A 21,995-nucleotide genomic window follows, 5' to 3' on the forward strand; every position below is an offset into this window, starting at 1 on the left:
TGTCGCCTCGGTTGATTCAGGATTAGCCTCGCGGCATAGTTCTGTACCATCTGGAGACGTTTAAGTAGGTAGTTGGGAAGACCTAGATAGATGGCATTCGCGTAGTCCAGATGGGACACAACCTGGGTGATTGCCTCGGGCGTGAGTAGACGCCAAATCTTCCAGACTTTTTTTTAACTGGAAGCAGCATTTGGAGACCACCTGGCCCACTTGTGCCTTTAATGAAAGGTCACAGTCCACGATGACTCCAAGTGTTTTAGCCGATGGGGAGGGTGTCGGGGCTTGACCTAACTCCGGAGGCCAGTAGTGGGGCCCCAGTGCTTGACGCTGTCCCCAGTAAGGACCAGCTTGGTTTTTCCTGGATTCAACTTCAGCTGGTTCGGTCCATCCAAGATTTGATAAACCTCATGGTTGACTGAAAATGCAGGATAGAGTTTTCAGTGTTGTCGATGGTAACGAGTAGCTGTAAGTCATCGGCATAATTGTAGACCCTCACCTGTTCATCTCTGAGGGTCTGAATCAAAGGAAGTATGTATAGATTGAACAGGTGGGGTGACAGGGAAGAGCCCTGTGGCACTCCGCATGTGATGGACTGTTTAGTGCCAGTTAGATCTCCAAGACGTAATGCCTGCGTACGGTTCTCCAGGAAGGACCTCAGCCAACAAGCCGCCGTGCACCGTATGCCGGCCTGTCCGACACGGTCGATCAAGATGTTGTGGTCGACTGTGTCAAACGTGGCCGACAGGTCCAGGAGCACCAAGGCCTGTGGGGAGCGTTTGTCAGCGCAATCTCGCAGCGTATCCAGGACTGTGGTGACTACTGCCTCTGTGGAGTGTGCCGGCCGAAAACCAGCCTGGTGGGGATTGAAACAGGAGGAATCCTCAAGGAAATTAGAGAGGCATTTGCCCACGTGGGCCTCCAAGACCTTAGCCAAATAGGGCAATAAGGAGATGGGCCGGTAATTAGCCTTACAGGCTGGGTCGGCCCCGGGTTTTTTCAGAAGCGGAATGACCGTGGCTTCTTTGAACGCTGAGGGAACTATACCGGAGGTCAGGGAGTCATTTAGGAGTGTGAGGGCGGGGGGCGCGTAGGTGGAGAAACATTCTTTCAAGATATAGGGGGGGGCAGCAGTCTGAGGGGGCGCCGGATTTTACTCTTGTCAGTAGTTCCAAAAACTGGTCCTGAGTAATAGGCGAGAACCTACTGAGGGTGCTGGGGCTTGATTTGATTGCCATACCAGTAGTGAGTGGGAACGCTGGTTGAGGAATGCTGGTTTTAATATCTGTTATTTTGTCGCTAAAGTAGGTGTTGAGTGAGTCGCAAAGTGACTGGGTGGGAGTTATCTTAGGGCGGACATTGTCCAGGTTCGTCAGTTCATTAAGGATAGAAAAAATATCCTTAGATCTATTTGAGGATTCTAGGATTCGGGACGAGAAGTAAGCCGCCTTTGAAGCGGAGATGGCAATCATGTAGTCCTTCCTGGCCTTAGTATAATTAATTTTTAGCTCAGGGTCGTATTGACGGCGCCATTGGCGTTCTAACTGCCGTATGGCCGATTTCCTAGTTTTTAAATCGGAGGAAAACCACCTGTTGGCATCGGCCCGCCGTGACAGTCTGATTTTTTTGTGAGGGGCGTGGAGATCGCTGGCCGCTTGTAGCCAGTCTGTGAGAGAGGATACTGAAGAATTGATCTCACTCTGAGGGAGGGGGGTAGTATTAGCTAATGACTGTAAAAAAGCAGTTTTGTTCATTGCGTTCCAATTCCTAGCTAGCCCGCCGGCGGCCGGCGCGGTAATTCTAGCGGGGACGATACATACTTTGAATTTAAGAATAAGGTGGTCTGACCAGAGGCATGGCAGAGTAGTCGGGGTTGTTACACAAGTGGTGTTAGACCACACCTGGTCTAGGATATGACCCTTGCGGTGAGTAGGGGAGGGCACTAATTGAGTAAAATTTAGATTGGATAAAAGATCAGTCAGTTCGGCCAATTGGGGGCCCTCCAAGGGATCTTTGTACCAGTAGTTAAAATCACCTACTAGGAAGATCCTGGCGTGGTCGAGTGCTAAATTAGCAACTTGGTCGCTCATGGACATAGGGAACGATGGTATCGAGTTGGGGGGTCTATACAAGAGGACACATGCTATCGTCGTGTGAGAGGTGGCAATCTTTAACACTAGATTGTCTGTGTTTTCTAACATGAGACAGGTCAAAGTGGTGACGACCAGTTTTGAGCGGATAATTGCCGCCACTCCTCCCCCCCTTTCCCCGTGGTGCGGTCTGCATGGATAATATAGTAGTTAGATGGGAGGGCCGCAATTATATCAGGGGCAGAGTCAGGAGTTAGCCACGTTTCCGTAAGTAGGAGAATGTCCGGTTTCTCCATGTCCAACAGAAGGAAAATATCCAACTGGTGTTTTACAAGGGAGCGGGTGTTAAGATACAGAATGGTAAGCGAGGGGGAAAGTAGATCAGTCTGTACCTGTTTGATTGAAGGGGTAGTCAGATGACATCCCTGGCTCAGGATGCCATACTTGCAGAGCCGACTGAGTGTATCCATCGGTAGAAGGCCCTGGGCATTATTTTTGTACTCTATCAGGCCGGCCCTGGGGTAGTGGATAGGACGGGCGGCGTAGTCTGCCCTTAGTCCCGGCTGGTCGCGGACGGGCGCAGACAGGCTTGTCTTTGGCGCGTCTTCGGCGCGCCATCGACGCGCCCGCTGCGCTCGTCCGCTGCGCTTCCTAGGTGGGGGGCTCATTTGTGGCCGTAGAGGTGGGAGGGGCCGAGCGCTGTGCCGCTCGCCTGCTCCTCACCTAAGATGGTGGCTTACGCTCGAGACCCCGGCAGCGCCTAATCGGCTGCGATGGGGCGAGCAGGATTAGTGGGGCGGGAACCGAAGGAATGAAAATGAGTGCCCAGAGTGAGCGATCGGTAAGTTTTAAAATACAAAGAACACAATTACACTTTTAAAAAGTAAATCTTTTTAGTCTGTGTGTCACTGAACATTGTTTTACTCCTGAGTGCATTGGGTATACTTGTAATTCATGTTTTTTGGTAGTTTTCTACCAAATATTGAGTGGTTCTAGGGCTCTCCACTCACCCAGTTGCGCCACCTCACTTGCCAAGTCATTATCAGTGTGTTCACTTTAGGTTGTGCACCCAGTGTCCTTTTTTCTGACTAAAAGCCTTCCTGTTTTTCCATGTTCTAGTCAGTCCCGGGTAGCCACTACACACTGAATTACCCCTTTTGTACTAGATTACTCCTAGACACTAGATACTATAATTGTGTTCTGTCATGGATCGTGACAAAGTGGCAGAGGAACTTTTTGAGAATGTAGCCAAGGGAGGTGAAAGTGATAACACGGATAGAACAGATCAGGGTAACTCTGCTTTTTTACGCGAGGTTTTACGGATCAGGAAAGGCAACAGATTAATTCCTACAAGAAACCAATCAGATCCAAAACCCGGAGGGGCAGGGGTGGCAAGCTCAGAAGAATACAGGAGAAAACTAAGATCAGGGACCAACAAGAACTAGTCGTGACAGATACAATGGAAGTTCAAGTCCTTAACCTCTCTTCCACACAACTTACTCCTGATATGATCTCACTCCTTAGTAAAGGTCTTAACTTTAACCCCTATACAACAGGTGATATATGCAAATTGAAAATTGATCTCTTTAAGTTTGTGAGAAACCTTAAACTAAAGAAACATTTTTTGGGGATAGAGATGAGCAACAGAGGGGTTAAGAATATTCCTGCACCTACTACTACTGACTCATTGTCAATAAAGGATATACAAACCACACATCTTCTCTTGTCTTTAACTGATATGGAGGACACTCCTTTTGATATGGACAGATTATTATTGGAACTAGACATTGAATCAGACTATAGTATTGCCAGCGGTCTCAAATCCAAATCACGTTGGATCCCTACGTTACCTGGCGGCAATGCTATAGACAATTTCCACAAACGTGTAATTGAAGATTTGGACAAATTGAATCGCCTGCAAAGGGACAGGATGTTTAAATATAAAGACAATCTTTCCCATGGAGAGAGACTAGCCCTATCCACACTATTGAATAATGATACAATTACAATCAGGGAAGCAGACAAAGGGGGCAACGTGGTGGTGATGGACCGCATTGAGTACCAACAAGAGATTTTAGATCAACTTGCAGATGTCTCTTGCTATCAACGCCTCACCCACAACCCTATGGGTCCACTCACACTTGAGATTAATTCCAAACTTATGAATTGGAAACAAGCAGGATTACTAAACGAAGACGAATATCTTTATCTTAAAGTTTTCAGACCATCCTATCCCTGGCTTTACACCCTACCGAAAATACATAAGAGTCTTCCATTTCCACCAGGGAGACCGATTGAATCAGGCATGGGTGGTCCAACAGAAAGATTAGCGGAATATGTGGATCTTTTCCTTGGTCCTTTGGTAAAAAATCTTCCCTCCTACATACAGGACACGAAGCACATCTTGAGCACCTTGGAGGACATCCAATGGCAACCAGATTCAATACTGGTGACAATGGATGTGGTGTCTCTTTATACCAGTATAAACATGGACCTGGGTTTACTAGCGGTGAATAAAATCCTACACAACAGACCTGCAACTCTATGGCAACATACTGACATGCTATCCACCATGATGGAAACAATACTGAAAAATAACTTTTTCATGTTTGATAAAACTTGGTACCGGCAAAAGAGAGGTGTGGCCATGGGCTCTAAATTTTCACCGTCTTTTGCGAACCTCTTCATGGGCACACTCGAATTGGATTTGATTTGGGGTAGCAAAGGCGCGCAATATATCGACTCCATAATTTTTTGGGGTCGGTATATTGACGATTGCATCTTAATTTGGTCTGGTTCAGAGGAACTTTTGGAAGATTTCTTCAAACACTTGAATAATAATACCTGGGAAATAAAATTCACCATGAATTGAAGTAGGACTAACATTGAGTTCCTAGACGTGGAATTCTATGTTTCCTCCAACTGTCTACACAGCAGGCATTTCAGAAAGTCCACTGCATGTAACGCCATCCTACATGCGTCCAGCTCACATCCACCACACCAAATCAATGCAATACCATTTGGTGAATTTCTAAGGGCAAGGAGGAATTGCAGTGAGGATTTGGAATTTGAGAGGTGTCTAGACGGTATGTTGTATGTAATGTTGAAAAAAGAGTTGGGAAAGTAAAAAGAGCCAATACATTGGTCACTAACACGCACCCAAAAAAGAATACTGATACTGTAAGGCTAATTACCGAATTCGATTCTCTTCATGACGCATTACGTAAGAGCCTGACAAAACATTGGGGGCTGTTAAAATCAGAAAAAGCACTCAAAACCTGCATCACAGACAGACCACAGATCACTTTCAGAAAAGGCAACACACTCAGGACCATATTAAGTCCTACTGTTCCCCGCAGCACCACCGCCACAACATGGATGACACAACATAGTGTGGGATTTTACAAATGCGGTTTCTGTACCATGTGCAGATGGGCAAAACATGGTACTACCAATTTTGTGGGTCCAGATGGTGTGACTTATACCATCAAGACTAATATCAACTGTACAACTAGATTTGTTGTGTACATAATTGAATGCCAGTGTGGGTGGTAAATGTTACGTAGGGAGCACCATCAGACCCTTGAAAGACAGGATCACAGAAAACATCAGGCTATACACAAACGTGATCCCAAATATCCTGTGGCACTACATATTGCTGCTTGTCAGAATAGCAACAGTGATATCAATGTACGATTTTTTGGTATTGACATGGTGTCACAAGGAGTCAGAGGGATGAACAGAGAACTCAAACTACGACGAACAGAAGCCATGTGGATCATGCGCTTGCGTTCGGTCCAACATGGACTCAATTATGATCAGGAGATGCAGTATTTTTTAGGCGACTAGAACTACAGGTGTATAGTTTAGCATATTTGGTTGGGCACATAATTTTGAAATGTATAATCAGTTTATTCCTTCTTAATAATGTTTGCCTCCACCTGTGAGCATCCTTCGTACTTGGGTGGATATGATCTTGATTCAAAGTCCTTACTGTATGTCATATCATCTAGTTACCAAGATACCTACAACATAAGAATGATCAAAGAAGTAGTGACAAGTCTCTAACACTAGAGTGTTGTTTTCTAAGCATCGTAGGTTATGGAACACACACCTTTATTAATAGGTGATAACTATAGAGTTAGAATAGTATGTGAGCAACAGTGCTGTTGCCCAGATCATCATACTGTAACGATTTAATGATTCATGAGTCACTTTCTCTCTACACACATGTCAAGGCGAGATCATTTGATTTCCATGTAAAGCTTTCTTATAATGCTAACTGTACCAACATACCTTTTCAATGTATTTTAGCCATTCATGATTTCGACAATTGTGTAAGATGTAATGGAACTTTACATGGATTGCCTTTTTATTGTTACATGAACCTGTCCACTTTATTTTTCTTCCACCTTCTACATGCATGTTAACATTTAGAAGGCATAAGAACGAGGTTTTAATTATGTATCTAAGTCACGTACGTGTGGGACCATCACTGCGTCACTTACACTCGCGTGTAGTTTCTTGGAACTACTTTGCACTGCGACGGGCATGAATATCCATTGTAGTTATTTTTACGATCTATTTGCAAATATCGATTACAAGATGAAACATATTAACTTTCCAGGTATGTGGGACATATCGACTATTAAGGCCGGAAGGTATTCGTGGCGGTAGTTATTAGTTCTTTTCCACGTCGCGAGCGTGGTGTCCCTTATACCACTATCTTGTAGTTTTTATTAATTAAATGATGCGTGATCACCATTTGGGAAGGTCGGGTGCTGTCCTATATTTGATTGCCATAGAATGATTCATTCATTTTGTTCACTCTCGATCTCATTGGATTTTATGAATGGCGCGGTCACCATACAGCCGTCTTTACGAATGTCGACGCTCTAGTTTTCTGATTCATTGACGCGAATGAAACGCGTCCATTTAAACCTATACTTCCGGGTCACGTGCACACCAGGAGCACAACCGAGAGAAGTACGCGACAACGCTGGTACACATAACGGGTAAGTGCTGCTTCTCCTAAAACCCCTGCATTGCCGGTCCTTTGTCAACTAGGGACATTGGTCTTAATATTAGTGTAAGACTTACGTACTCTTATTCTAATTACTCCTAGTATCGGGCGGGTTTACACAAATGTGAGTCGTACCCGACTCGGACCTGCACAACAGCAGCGTGTAACTACGAGAGGTAAGAATGCCTCAAGATCTTAATATAAATATTGTTACCGACTAAATCTACGGATTTGAACACGGATGTCTAAATAGTTTTTAACTCTTGACCCTACAGATATTGATACTATTTACGCCCGAATACATTTTCATATAAATGCGGATTGAAGTTTATGCACGGAATATAGATCAAGGATTATCCACGCATACAGGGATGAGATCCGGTGACTATTCTGAGATGATAAAATTTTGCTCAAAATAAAATTTTGCTCATATTAAATTTTCAATTTTTTGCTGTTGGTAATGTGAAGTCACAACAACTTGTTTCTTCTCTCAGAGTACATTTTTGTTAGAGTTGCATATAGATGTTTAGCACTGGCTTCTAACACGGGACGCCAAACTTAGTGATCTTACAGTAATGCATTTAAAATATGTACATTGCCCATAGCTTACCTTTGCTAGTAGCAGCTCTAAAGATTATGAGGTATCTAGAGCGTTAGGTGTTTTATGTAATATTGGTAGAGCCCATCTCTGAAACATACACTTTGGGCTTGCGTCTATTATGGATACTGTCTTCTACTTTGATTATAACTTGCCTACGTATGACCCTTTTCAGGTCGACAGCCTCTTCACTGATTTTACCTTATCCATGGTCACGGGCCCGGCTGGGTCAGAAGTATCACCAGCTAAGCGGTGAGCTTCACAATATTATTTGGTTAATGTGACTATTTTTTCCTTATTGCCGTTGATTTTCACATATGACATTATATTGTTAGGTTTTTCCTCTCATTCTGTCATTTATTGATAGACCTTCTGGTGTAACACAGCCACATATAGGTATGTGCAATCCTTCTCAAACGGTCACTTAAAATGGCGTCGTCACAACCTGCACGCAGTATGAGTGAGTCGGACACATTTAATGAGCACCCGCAACATGGGTGACTATAGGATTTGTCATACACAGTGGCAGAATAGATACTGTCACTATAAAGAGGGTAATACAGACCCTCTCGTAGACTCACTTGATCACTGGATCACCAGCACTCTCTAAAGATGACGTTATAGGAGCACTATCGACACGAATGTGTTGGGCTGCACATGACCACAACATTGTTAATATACTTATGTTTCACAAAGTGGAAGCTGAGAGAATCATTTGTATTAAATATAATAGCATCTGTATGTTTACTGTTCACATATTAGATGCTCCATTGCCATCTATTTGTGTTTTTCAGCCCTGAGGATTCGCAATAGCGATGAAACACGTGTCGGCTGGCTGTTTTACTTAATAAAGGACTCCACCGGACTACTCTCCCACTGGAGATTCCTACATTTCTCTGTCGCTTTGTACATCATTTATTTGTCTGTTTGTCACTGAACATTGTTTTACTCCTGAGTGCATTGGGTATACTTGTAATCCATTGTGAATGGGTCTAATACCACTTGCAAGCGGAAGATCCTTGAAAGTCGTTGCAAAAGTAACCTCTTCAAAAACAGTGTCATTCAGAAATAAACAAATCCATTTCTTGCTACATGCAGAGTTAGGCAGGAATACAAACATTATGATACAGCATACGTTTTGGAAAAGTTTGCGTTAAAGCCTAAGTGAGGCCTAAGCCAGTAAAACACACTTTAGCATGTCATTGCAAGTTTGTTTAAATTGTATTAGGTACATGTCAGTAAATACATGTAAAGTAATGTGCAAAATAATTGCTCTGCACACTATTATTAATGCATATTCCTATTTAAATGCACAAAAGCTCTAGAACTACTGGCCACACCTATATTGTCTTGTGCAATACGGCTTGTAGACGCCTGTTACACTCAATAGATGTAAAAATGAATACTGACATTTCTGAAAGAGAGATAGGTATTATGCTTGTATGTATGTATGTATATTGGATTTTTATCAACCTGCGATAGGAGAGGTAGCTGGGTTCTGGATTGTTGTTAATGCATTGTGATGTAGTGCTCTTTAAAAAGGTGAGTCATCAACTCTTTCCTAAATTGGAGCAGCACTCGGTTGGTCTTAGTGGGTCTGGGAATGATATTCATAGATGGAAAAGGCCTACTGCCTCATTTTTCATTTTACACTTCTTAGTCTCTAGTCTGATGCTGTTCTAGCTGGGGGTGTGAGTTAGGTAGGGGACAGTAGGCACGTAAGGAAACTTGGTCAATCCTTATTACAGAGTGAGAGTGTTTGTAAGGGATGACGGGAGAAGGAGTCCAGGGAGGTTACATCTCGTAATAGCCTCGTTATTGCTTCTTTTGTGCATGAGAAGTATGAAGAGTTAGTCTTTTGGATGTTGTTTCTCGTGCTTTTTGGGTGAGTAATTTTGAAATTGTCACCATGTTATTTTCATCTTTAGTGCACGTCGGGTTAGGGCAGCAGTCTGTCTCTAAAAGTTAGACCAGTATTTTAAATAGGGAATGTGGTCATAGGGGATCTAATTCTGTATCCGCCTGATATTTACCTGTATATTGAGATGTAAATTGGAGGTAGCAACATATTACTTCATGAATAACCTAGGCCCTCTTTTATTTCGGCAGGAACTATTCTTTGAAGATAGCAATTTCTACGATCCCAATTATTTCAATCGATCAATTTAGTGATACTGTGCTTTTTTACCATGTAGGAAAGGCTGCACTTTTGAAGGGAGAAAAGGCAATAGAAAAATAGACCCATAATTATGGAATCAAGATAACAAACGCTACCCCGAGAATAAAACACCTAAGGTAACTGAGGTTAAGAACAGTTGGTCATGAATGCAAATATTGGCGGAGATAGAGAGATAATGTTTTTTCTCTCTCTTCCCAGTGGAAATGAAGTTTATGCTGCCCAAAACAGAATTATGAGAGATTTCATCCTCAACCGACTTTAGGAATATCCGAGGTAAATTAGGTTGATAGATTTTAACTTGCAGATACCTTCTGTAATGAAGGGGCAACAGCAATATCTGTTCTTTTTTCTTTATTTAGCCAAAAGAGAACCCTGTGGGACAAGTAACCATCGTTCCAAAGAAGGCTGTCTATGTGAAAATTACGATAGGCTACAGCATTGGTTCTACTGGAGTAAGTATCAACTATGGTTTGGCTCTAACTAACAGGGAAGGTGATGTTAGGGATGTCCTGAATTGTTTCCTACTAGCAGAGAATGCATATGCCAGGCATGCCCGGTTAAATTAGAACCTTTAAGTCACTGTGAAAGGCAGATTAGACTACATCATTGTCCCGAGTTGGTGAGGGCAACAATAGATTACATCATTGCCCCGAGTGAGTGGGGGCAATAAAGAGAGAAAAAGGACAAAAGGATAGGTGTATTAATATAATCTAAATGCACCCATCCCAGTCACAAGGTGGCACTGGTGGTTTTTTGTGTGTATTTTTATTATTTGTTTGGTAAATCAGTCAGATCCAATTAATGTCCTAATAATGTATTTTTCATGGGCATAGAAATTTATTGTGGGTCTCTTTGTATATTCCTTTACAGGAAGTACCAGGGTGTAGAGAACACTGTTTGATAATCTGGTGGGTCCTGAGGAAGGTGGCTCTTACTGCTATCCATTGCCACCGAAACGCGTCGACCATGTCTATATAAAATCCTACATTTTGTAGTGACCCTGGCTTTGGGCATTAGACTAGAACCAACGAAACGCGACACCTTGCACAGATAATTTGTGGTGTGAATGTGTGTGGAGTATGCATGTGTGGTTTGATTGTTGGTCATTCTCTACCTGGTCATATTGTGTTCATTATATGGATTTGTGAATTATTTCTCTTGTTGCCAAATTGTGTATATAAGAAATGTCTTTTTGTACTTTTTAATAATAATAATGTTTAAAAGATATAACAAAGGAAAAAAATAATTCAAATGACAAATAAAAAAGAGAATGGAAATAAGTAACAGTAAAATTTGTGTTTTGTTTTGCCCATGATAGAATGTAAGAGGCTAAAACCCTCTAATAAATAGAGAGGTCATGAGGGAGTTTGGGCTTTGAGTAGTTGCTACATTATATTTATTTCCCCTCTTCTCCCTGACCTGTGATTTAGTACTTTAGAGGGGGTCCCATTACTTTCATAGAGTGTGAGGAACCATAATAATTGTGAGCTTGCCTGTAAAGTAAGCGGGGGTACTAGTTGTGATGGCTTTGCAAATGGCGCAGCTGGTTTTGGAGATGGTTAGGGCTGGCAATGGTAGCTAAAGGAGTTCCATCAGCATGGAGATGATGTGATCATATTTCTTCAGACCATGGCTGAGACATGGGTCTGTGTGTGATACACCCTTAAGGGTGCTAGTGTCTGGGATGCCATGGAGCAGGGTGTTACCGCCATCCAGATGCAAGAACACAAGGACTTGAACAGGAGTTCTGAAGTCACTTTCAGATGGATTCAGTTTCACTTTCTTTAGAAGAGAGAGCTGGTACTGGGTGATCTTTGTGGTTTTTTCCTGCAATGTTTTCCTTGATGGTGAGGCTGGTGTCCAGGGTAAGTCAGAGGGACCTGACAGTCAGTGAAAGTTGAGGTCCGAAGCCATCGAAGTTCATGTCATTGAGTCAGAGATGTGTACAGTTTCTTGTTCTTTGTGGGGTTTTTTGCAATGTTTTCCTTGATGATGAGGCTGGTGTCCATTGTAAATCCAATTGACCTGATATTCAGGGAAATTTGAGGTTTGAAGATATCGAGGTTCATGTCATTGAGTCAGAGATGTGTACTGTTTCTTGTTCTTTGAGGTTTTTTTTTGCAATGTTTCCCTTGATGATGAGGCTGGTGTCCAGGGTGAATCCAAGTGACCTGAAATTCAATGACAGTTGAGGTACAAAGCCATCAAGGTTCATGTCGTTGAGCCAGATGTGTACAGGGGATCTATATTGGTTGGGTTGAGTTTCAGATAGCGGTTTGGATGATGTGCAGGCAGTGTTTTAGACATTGTGCATCTGAAGGAGATGAGACTTTTAAGTAGAGTTTGGCATCATCACCATATTGGTGAATCTTGATTCCAAGTGGATCGGTGTAGAAGTTGAAGATGACAGAAGACAGTATGGAGCCCTAGGGAACTCCATAAGTGATTGGCATCTTTTGTGACGACCTGGAGATGTCCATGTGAACCGGTGATAAGGACATTTTGTAACATGGAGGTTCCCATGTAAATGAAATGGTGTCATCTAAAAAGGTAGGAGCAGAACCAGTGAAGAAATGGCTCCCATTAGAGACTCCAGGGTACTTATAAGGGTGGGATGGCCGTATGACCATTTTAACCAAACTAGTCATTAGGAATATGTAAAAAATTCTTTTTTTTTTTACAAAAGATTGCCTTTCTGATGTCATCTAACAGTCTTTCAAGATTGTGCCCAAACACCTTATTGGTGCTCCAAATTCTTTTACTCCAGATGATGACCTGATAATCACTCCAGGATGAAATACCCTTGACGACCTTGGGACTTGGTCCCTCATTATTAGTACTTACTTTCTGATTACCATACTGAGGATATATTCATAACATTTCTACTGAATTTAAATCATCCATTGCCAATTGTATCCACACGTTCAGATAATGTTATTTATATTTCACTGTGTGATCACATGAGCATTGAGCATAATTCTGATTTATGACATTTTAAACATATGTTTTTGCAATTTCTTGGTCATTGTTGATATTATATGTCTTTGGATGAGCTATACCTTTCATGATATTAAAAAGGTGACTGCATGTGTAAGGCATGGGCATTTTGTGATAGATATGTTCCTTGTAGGTATTAGACATGGACATACGATTTATAAAAAAAGTTAAGTGTCAGTTACTCACCTGATATATTGCTCTTGCCAGGGCGATCCGAGCCTTCTGTCCCCCACTGAGGGTGACCCCATTTTCCCCCACTTTAGTCTGGTCACCATCTGGTAACATCTGAAATATAAAAACACCAGATAATCCTTAATATATGTAGTGGTCCTTTTATTCTGCCTGTGTGCCTGGAATTCACATATACATTTCGCAAATATTGTCACTGTATTCAGAGAATTCCCCCTTTAAGTGCAATAATGTAACATACGTTACCATACTCGATCTGTACAAAGTTATCAACAGATACTTTTTTTTTTTTTTTTTAAACTCTGTTTATTGCACAAGAAAGCAATCCACTTTCACATACAGATGCAACAAGGTAAATATCGACATGCATTAGTGGAGTACACATCCAAATAGGAAATGTATCATAGAGGGATTGCCAACTACTAGAATGACACAGCGCAATAATACAATTTTTCTTTTTGACGAAACTTGAAATAAAAAGAAAAATCAAATAGAAACTGAAGAAAAAATTACAAGCAGTATGCAAAAAGTTAGACATATCAGTAAGGTTGCGAGCATAGTAGAGCAGTACAATCAGCACACTAATAAACAATTCCATTCTCAATATGGCGCAATAGGAAATGAAACGTTAAGGCTTTCAGGTACAGGGCGGGCCCATAGCCCAACCCATAGGAGTGACAGCAGAGTCTCTCAGTTAGGGAGGTAATACCCAAGGCATCCATGTGGACTTTCCGCTAGCCGTTGGGGTGCCCAATAACAACGTGCTGCAGTGCAGAATATACGTGACCAGCAGGGAAATAACAACGGTGGCAGACTCTGTGCAATGCGGGGCCCACCCTAGCCCACCCCCGTAGGAATAAATGAATTAACCGATTGGGGGCGTGTCTCCTGAGCGAGCCTCGCCACATACCTCCGGTATGGCTCCCATATGTCAATCGGTCTTGAAGTAAGTGGAGTCTGTTCTGAGTATTCAACACTGTTAACATTACAGTAAGCCAAACTACGGAGCCAAGCGAGGACTGTTGGAGTGCGCCTAGCACACCAGAGCAGCGCCACCTCTCGTTTGTCCAAAAGAAAGCCAATGGATGCCAGCTTACGAAGGGGGCGTGGGAAGTTTGCAAAATAACCAAGCAACGCAATTTCGGGGATGGGTCGCAGATCCATGCCCAGTACTTCCCCCAGAACCCGGTGCACTTGTAGCCAGTAGTTAGCCAGTTTCGGACAAGTCCAGGAAAGGTGGGCGAAGTCCGCCTGTGGGGCATTACATTTAGGGCAACGGTGTGTCCTGTCAGAGTCAATCTTATGTGCAAGTGCGGGAGTGTGATACATCCTCCTAAGGAACTTAAAGTGTATGAGTTTATGTCTGGTGTTAATGGACACTTCTCTCGTGGTGGCACAACACGCCGCCCATTGATCATCAATGATCTGGGTGCCCAGGTCGTTCTCCCAAGCGGAGCGCACCGCTGTGTCCGTGGATGGGACCGAGGCAAGGCAAATCTTGTATAGCTTAGAAACAACATGTGCCCCCGTCTGATTCTGTATGATAAATGTTAGTGCAGGGGTGTCGTCAGGAGGGAGCGGATATGTGGGGAATTCAGCCCTGAGCATGGAGCAAAGCCTAGTTAGCATGAATGAGTCCATAAACGTCCTGTCTGTGAAGCGGTGGTCTTCCGTAAGTGAGAAAGCATGGCAGTCTGGGAAAAGATCGCCGACCGTGTGTATTTGGAATTTGGACAGTGTGCGCTGAACCACCACTTCGCCTGTAATGGGGAGCCAGTGAGGGTTAGGCAACGGCAGAGCAGGGGAGTATAATTTCTCAACATGCAGCAGGCGTTGTAGTTTATCCCATGCCCAACATGTAGTGGATAAAGGCTGTATGTCCTGCGGGTCCCGAGGGATTCCCCTAGGAAGGATGGAAGTGAGGGCCACAGGGAGAGCCAAATCATCCTCAGGCTTCAGAAATGGGATTCTGGCATCCGGGTGGAACCAAGGGTATGTGTATGAGCTCTGCGCTACTAAGTAATAAAGATAAAAATCTGGCACTCCGAATCCTCCACGCTCGTAAGGAAGTGTCAGTGTATGCCAGGCCACCCGTGGGTTCCTACCACCCCACACCAACCGCAGCAGTGAGGAGTGAAGTTGAGAAAAAAAAATCTTGGTGAGAGGGATCGGAATGTTATTGAATAAATACAAAACCGGGGGAGGACAACCATTTTTATGATGGCAATCCGACCGGCCATAGAAAGTGGGAGGCCTTCAAAAAATCAAGGGCAGGTCCGTAATTCAAACGGACTATGGACACTGTGTCGAGGTGGATGTGTATTCCCAGATATTTCACAGAGTCGGTGCTCCATTCTAGTGGAAACGAACAGTTCCGCTGCAAGGTGGAAGGGGTGAGTGGAAAAATGACCGACTTGTGCTAATTAATTCTAAGGCCTGAGAAGTCGCCAAAGCGAGCAATCTCTGACAACAGCGGTTCCAAGTTGGACTGAGGGGTCCGAACGTACAAGACCGTGTCATCGGCATACAACGAGAGGAGAAGCGGCCCAGTGCGGAACTGAAGCCCCCTGTGGAGATGCCTCTCCTGAAAATGTCGAACCAGGGGGTCCATCGCGATGATGAACAGGAGCGGGGATAAAGGGCATCCCTGACGGGTACCTCGTGAGAGTGCAAAGTTGTCAGTAATGGTGCAATTCAATCGTATTCTGGCGGTGGGAGCCGAGTACAGCAACTCCACAGTCGCCACAAACATATCGGGCATTCCCATTCGTCTCCTAATAGACAAAAAAAAGGGCCACTCAAGGGTGTCAAACACTTTTTCCGCGTCTAAGAACACCGCTGCAGCCGGGGTGGAGGGCTCAACTCTATGCAAAACAGAAAACAGTGTCCGAAGATTAAAGGAGGTGGATCGGTGTGGGACAAATCCGGACTGTGCCGGCGAAAGGATGGTTTCCACGAGCAGCGCCAAGCGAATCGCCAGGACTTTGGCTAAAATCTTGTAATCCAAGTTCACGAGGGATAAGGGCCTGTAGGAGCTACACAAAGTCCGTGTGGTCCTCCAAAAAATCAAGGGCAGGTCCGTAATTCAAACGGACTATGGACACTGTGTCGAGGTGGATGTGTATTCCCAGATATTTCACAGAGTCGGTGCTCCATTCTAGTGGAAACGAACAGTTCCGCTGCAAGGTGGAAGGGGTGAGTGGAAAAATGACCGACTTGTGCTAATTAATTCTAAGGCCTGAGAAGTCGCCAAAGCGAGCAATCTCTGACAACAGCGGTTCCAAGTTGGACTGAGGGGTCCGAACGTACAAGACCGTGTCATCGGCATACAACGAGAGGAGAAGCGGCCCAGTGCGGAACTGAAGCCCCCTGTGGAGATGCCTCTCCTGAAAATGTCGAACCAGGGGGTCCATCGCGATGATGAACAGGAGCGGGGATAAAGGGCATCCCTGACGGGTACCTCGTGAGAGTGCAAAGTTGTCAGTAATGGTGCAATTCAATCGTATTCTGGCGGTGGGAGCCGAGTACAGCAACTCCACAGTCGCCACAAACATATCGGGCATTCCCATTCGTCTCCTAATAGACAAAAAAAAGGGCCACTCAAGGGTGTCAAACACTTTTTCCGCGTCTAAGAACACCGCTGCAGCCGGGGTGGAGGGCTCAACTCTATGCAAAACAGAAAACAGTGTCCGAAGATTAAAGGAGGTGGATCGGTGTGGGACAAATCCGGACTGTGCCGGCGAAATGATGGTTTCCACGAGCAGCGCCAAGCGAATCGCCAGGACTTTGGCTAAAATCTTGTAATCCAAGTTCACGAGGGATAAGGGCCTGTAGGAGCTACACAAAGAGGGGTCCCGTCCCTGCTTGGGTAATAAAGTATTACCATTACCTTACCTTACCGTCCCTGCTTGGGTAATAAAACCATGACCGCCTCCCGGAGCGTGGGTGGTAGTTCGCCCACCTCAAGCGCCTCAGCGTAGACCTCGACAAGTCTAGGCACAAGTTCCTCCTTGTATTCTTTGTAAAAATCAGCCGAGTACCCGTCAAGGCCGGGGGCCGAGGAGCTTTTCAATGAGTCGATGGCCTCAATTATAAAATCAGGCGTTATGGGCATGGCCAAAAACTCCTGCATATTTTTCTCCAGGTACACCATGGCAATTTCATTCAAATACGGTCCCGGGTTGCGCTGTTCCCCCGAGAGTGAGGAAGTGTGCAGGGTCTTGTAGTATGACAAAAACGCGTTGGAAACTTCGGGAGTGGAGTGTTGCAGCGTACCCTGTGCGTCAACCACTTCAGTAATGTAAGTTGCCTGGCGTGGCGGCTGAAGCGTTTGCGCCAATAGTTTGCCCGGCCTATCACCCTCGCCGTACTGCCGCGCCATGTAGTGTTTACCCATGAACCTCAATTCCCGGTCCGCAGCGTTCCTAAACTCCAAGAGGAGCTCAAGGCACTTGGCCTCACGGTCCACAGAGGGGTCCTCAAGGATCCCTTTCTCTAATGCCGCGATGGCCGCCTCAATGCGAGTCAGTGTGGAAAGAACCTCACGCAGGGACCCCACGTGTTTGGCAATACAAACCCCCCGCAAGGTGGCCTTGAAGCCCTCCCATAACGTGGCCCAGGAGGTGACAGAGCCGGTGTTAATATCAAAATAGTCGTCGATGGCAGTACGGATGTCCTCTTTGAAAACTGGATCCAGCAGAGCCCTGCCAGGGAATCGCCACTGCCTCTCGTAGCCCCCCAACCTGGGGATAGCTAAGGTCAAGACTATGGGAGAGTGGTCAGACAAGGTGCGAGGTAGCGTGGAAAGGCTATCCACCCAGCCCGCAATGCCCGGGGAGAGGAGCCAATAATCAATTCTAGTGCTGGTATTGTGGAACCCAGAATGGTGTGTGTAATCAGGCGTGTGTGGGTGAAGCCTAGCCTCTATGTCCAATAATGAAAAGTGGGTGCAAATTTCCGCCAACACTGGGTTTGCTGTCCGGAGAGGTACTGTCTCTGTCCGGATTTATCAATAAGTTGAAGACACCACCCAAGACCAATAAATCTATGTCAGAGTGAAGCAACGTCATCTGCAGGTCTTGGAAAAAGGCAGGGGAATCCACATTAGGACCATAAATTCCCACCATTGCGATCTTATAACCAAACAATACTCCCATTATAAGCACATATCTGCCCTCCCCATCAGATTTGCAGCCAGTCAATACAAAGGGGACGCGTTTATGCACCAGGATTGCAACACCTCTTGCATATCTGCTGTAACAGGAAAATGCTCTGTGCGACCCCCAACCCCTAGCCACGGAGACCGTGTCCGACTGCACCAAATGAGTCTCCTGCATAAAGAGGACATCTACCCCATGTCGCGCTGCGTAGTTCAGTACCTGCTTGCGCTTCCTCGTGGAGTTTAACCCACGAACGTTCCAAGACATCAAAGTAAGTCTGGACAGGCCAGACTGCAAACCTATCCTGGCCATATTGTCACATTACAGAAATGTTTTGACAGGTGTGCACATGACAGTCTACTCCCATGTTCCTCGCAACTGCTCACAAACATAGATATCCAATGAAACAAAACACATCCCAACCCCCACCCACCACCCAGCCTCCCAGAGACCCCAGAGAGGCAATCCCCAAACAATTGCTGAACAACAGTGCAGAATAAAGACATTAGTGACCATACAAGGAAACAGTGTCGTTGCAAAAACAAAGATTGTGTTAAAGCCCCAGAAAACATAAACAACAAGGCCTGCCCCTTAGGGGGTAGCAACGCCACGCCATGCGGGCGTCCCAACAGGCGGAACCAGACCTAGAGATCAGTCAATAAACGCTGGAAGGTCTACATCCAATAGACAACATATAAAAAAGGGGTGCCACAAGGAGGGAACTGGAAACATTCAGCCCTGGCCAGTTTCAGCAAAAAGGTCAGCACTGGACTGAGTGTCGCTGCGAGGAGAGGTATGTGGCGCCGAGCCGGGAGCTGCCGACGTGCCCTGTTTCTTGTAGCCTTGACAGAAGTCCTGTGCCTCCGCGGGAGAGTAAAAAATACGGAATCTACCGTTCACATCCACCTTCAACCTGGCCGGGTACAGCATACCGTATTTCAGACCCAGATTCCGGATGGTGGACTTAACTCCAGTATACTTGCGGCGTGCCTCCTGGAACATCAGTGTGAAATCTGGGAAAAAGGACAGTCTGCTGCCCTGCCACTGGACCTCCCCAGCCTCCAGCGCCGCACGCAACAGCGCGTCGCGGTCGACGAAGTTCATGATTCTGGCGATAATAGGTCGTGGCGGTTGACCAGGGCGAGGCACAGGTCCCAGAGACCTGTGTGCATGGTCGACGACAAAGCCAACTGTGAAGGTGTCCCTGCCGAATAATTCAATGAGGAGGTGTTCAACAAAGGTATCAAACCGGCCCATGGCAGTCGTCTCCGCCATGCCAAGAATGCGAATGTTATTGCGGCGACTACGCGCCTCCAAGTCCTCGTTTTTGATGGCCACGTCTTTAAGGATTTTTTCCACCCGCTCCAGTCTCTTAAGGGATTTTGAGGTGCCATCTTCGATGTCCGATATTCTGGCCACGTCGAGCCTCCTGTCATGGACCTGCACCTTGGCGCCCATGTCCGCAAGCTTTTGGTCTAGGCTGTCGAAGCGGGTGTCGAGCGCCTTGAAGCCGGCACGCATTTCAACCATCATGGTGGCGACTAGAGCCGTGGCGTCCCCCATGTCTGTCGTGCCGGAAGCACCAGTCGCCGAACCAGGTGGAGGGTCCGTAGCGAGAAGGGAGGCCTTATCAAAACTAAGCTTCCTCTGATTAGGGTCTCTTTTCCCCATCGCCGCGGCAGCACGGAGGGCGCGGTCGGGGAGAAACTCCAGAGGCAACTCGTTAAGGGGGGAAAGCGGCAGTACAACACCAAAGCTCCAGTCGGTGCCACAAACAGGTAAGTCACAGCAGTCAAATGTGAGTAGTGGGTAACTGTGGTGAATAGGCGCTAGGTCAGCCTCTCACACGGAGGGTTATGGCTCCAGGCAGCCTCCGAGGCCCAGTCTAGGGCGCAGCGCGGGCCCGGTTCTATGCAATGATTGCACCCGATGTGGTCAATGGAGCGGGGAGCGACCCTCTACCGTCGTGTGGAGCAGGAGGAATGGAGGGACCCGAAGATCTCCTCGAGTGTGCCTGAGGCGGGGCCGCCGGATATCCGCTAGGGGCGCCCCCCGGCCTCCGAGCCACTGCACCTCCCCACCCCCGCCGTCCCCCAACGAGAGTCTCCGCCCGCCGCCCAGCACCCGGCCCGGGCCCGCAAATCGAGGCCCCGGTCCCGGCCCACCTCCGGGCCAGCAGGCCGCGGCAGCAACAGGAACCGGGAGCCCCCACCCAGGAGCCACCGGCGGATGAGCAGCGCGCGGGAGAGCCCGCAGCAGACGACCGGAGGGCGAAGACCCGGCAACCAGGCACCGCGCGGCACTCACCAGCGATCCTGCGCAGTCAGAGAAGATGGCGCCGAGGTCCGAGGGCCTCGCTTCTCCTCCGCCGAGCACACTACCCAGGCCGCTTCCACGCACTCCAGAGTCACCCAGATGGTCGGGGCGACATCAGTGTTCGGATCCAGAAGGATGTGCAGAATAAAAAACAGCGGACTACATCTCAGTCGCCGCCGTCAGGAGCCCGCATGGAGGAGCTTCACGGAAAGGCGGCCATTCCGATCGCCGCCGGGGCCACGCCCCTCAACAGATACTTCTTCATGGTGATCTGTCATGGTTTCTCATGGATGTGAAGCAGCTTTTTTGCACTTATTATGTGGTATGTGAGGCCTTTTCATGGCATCTGAGGTTGTTGCAGAGTATATATACTAAGGGTACTCTTGTTTACAACTAGCACTCTGGGACCACAAAATATTTGCATTGAAACTGAATGGGCAAGTACTCCATTTCACAACTTGATTCTCTTAGGTTAGAGGATTGACCAGGGGATGGTGTGAGGTTAGAAACTTAGAAACAGTACAACATTTCAGATAATTGGAGCTGATTTGTGCCTATGGGAGCAGGCAAGGTTTACTGGACACCCAACTGTGTCGAGTGGGGCTTCTTACCACCGATGATTCAAGACCAGACCTACTAACCAACCCAAAATAGAAAACCAAGCACACATTTTTAGCACTTCAGTCTCAGGACAGCAAAGCTGAGATTTCCAAGATGTTACATATGGAGATAATATGGAGTTAAAGACTCATCTATCAGCACAACAGCAATAGTACACAATAAATCAACGCCTAACCAGTACTGTATTTTTGAAAAGGGAAAGAATTGTATTCTAGGTATATCTCTGATCACCAGATTGAGGTATCTGCACAACGTTTTTAATAGCAATCAAGGTCTGTGGCTATTTACAAATGGAATTCTGGAAACCCCTATCTCTGGTCGACAGCTCCCACCTTCCACAGTGTCTTTCTCCTTATTCTGTAAGCTACCTTTGTGCACCCTTGTATTTGTAGTCAGTAGTTCCCGCTCTTCTTTTCCATGATCTGTGAGCTGCACTTAAAAATGTAAGATTGTGTGTGCATTCAGAGTCAGGAAAGGCTGACAGTGCGTAGAATGTTGACCCTGCTTACAGAGAGGCTTCACGCCAACACTGGGCACACTATACGAGACACCCAAATACAGTCTATGAAACTACCTGGCCCGTGAAGCCACACTACTCTCATGGTCTGAAAGTGATGGAGGCCATTTTAAAATTTGAGCATAAATTCCTTGTGGTCCAGAGCTAGGCAATTGAGATACATTGTTGCTGAGGCAAGGACCTTGTTGCCAGAGATAAGGAAAACCTTGGAAACATCATTGAATTTATGTAAGTTTGAACTCAATATAGAGAGGTATTCGTAAAAATCAATTTTTGTTTATTGAGACAAACTCTATTTATAAAGTACCT

General features: G+C 45.9%; 1 protein-coding gene across 1 annotated transcript in view; it reads right to left on the reverse strand.

Annotated features, from left to right (window-relative positions):
* The window catches only part of LOC144762273 (ATP-binding cassette sub-family C member 10-like), a 993,059-nt gene that overhangs the window by 611,669 nt on the left and 359,395 nt on the right, over positions 1-21,995 (reverse strand). The window contains exon 9 of the mRNA XM_078647415.1: positions 13,071-13,169. Coding sequence (XP_078503541.1) covers positions 13,071-13,169 — 99 coding nt within the window. The remainder of the gene's footprint in view (positions 1-13,070; positions 13,170-21,995) is intronic.

This window comes from Lissotriton helveticus, chromosome 6 (assembly GCF_964261635.1).
Source record: "Lissotriton helveticus chromosome 6, aLisHel1.1, whole genome shotgun sequence".
In the NCBI taxonomy this organism is placed as follows: domain Eukaryota; kingdom Metazoa; phylum Chordata; class Amphibia; order Caudata; family Salamandridae; genus Lissotriton; species Lissotriton helveticus.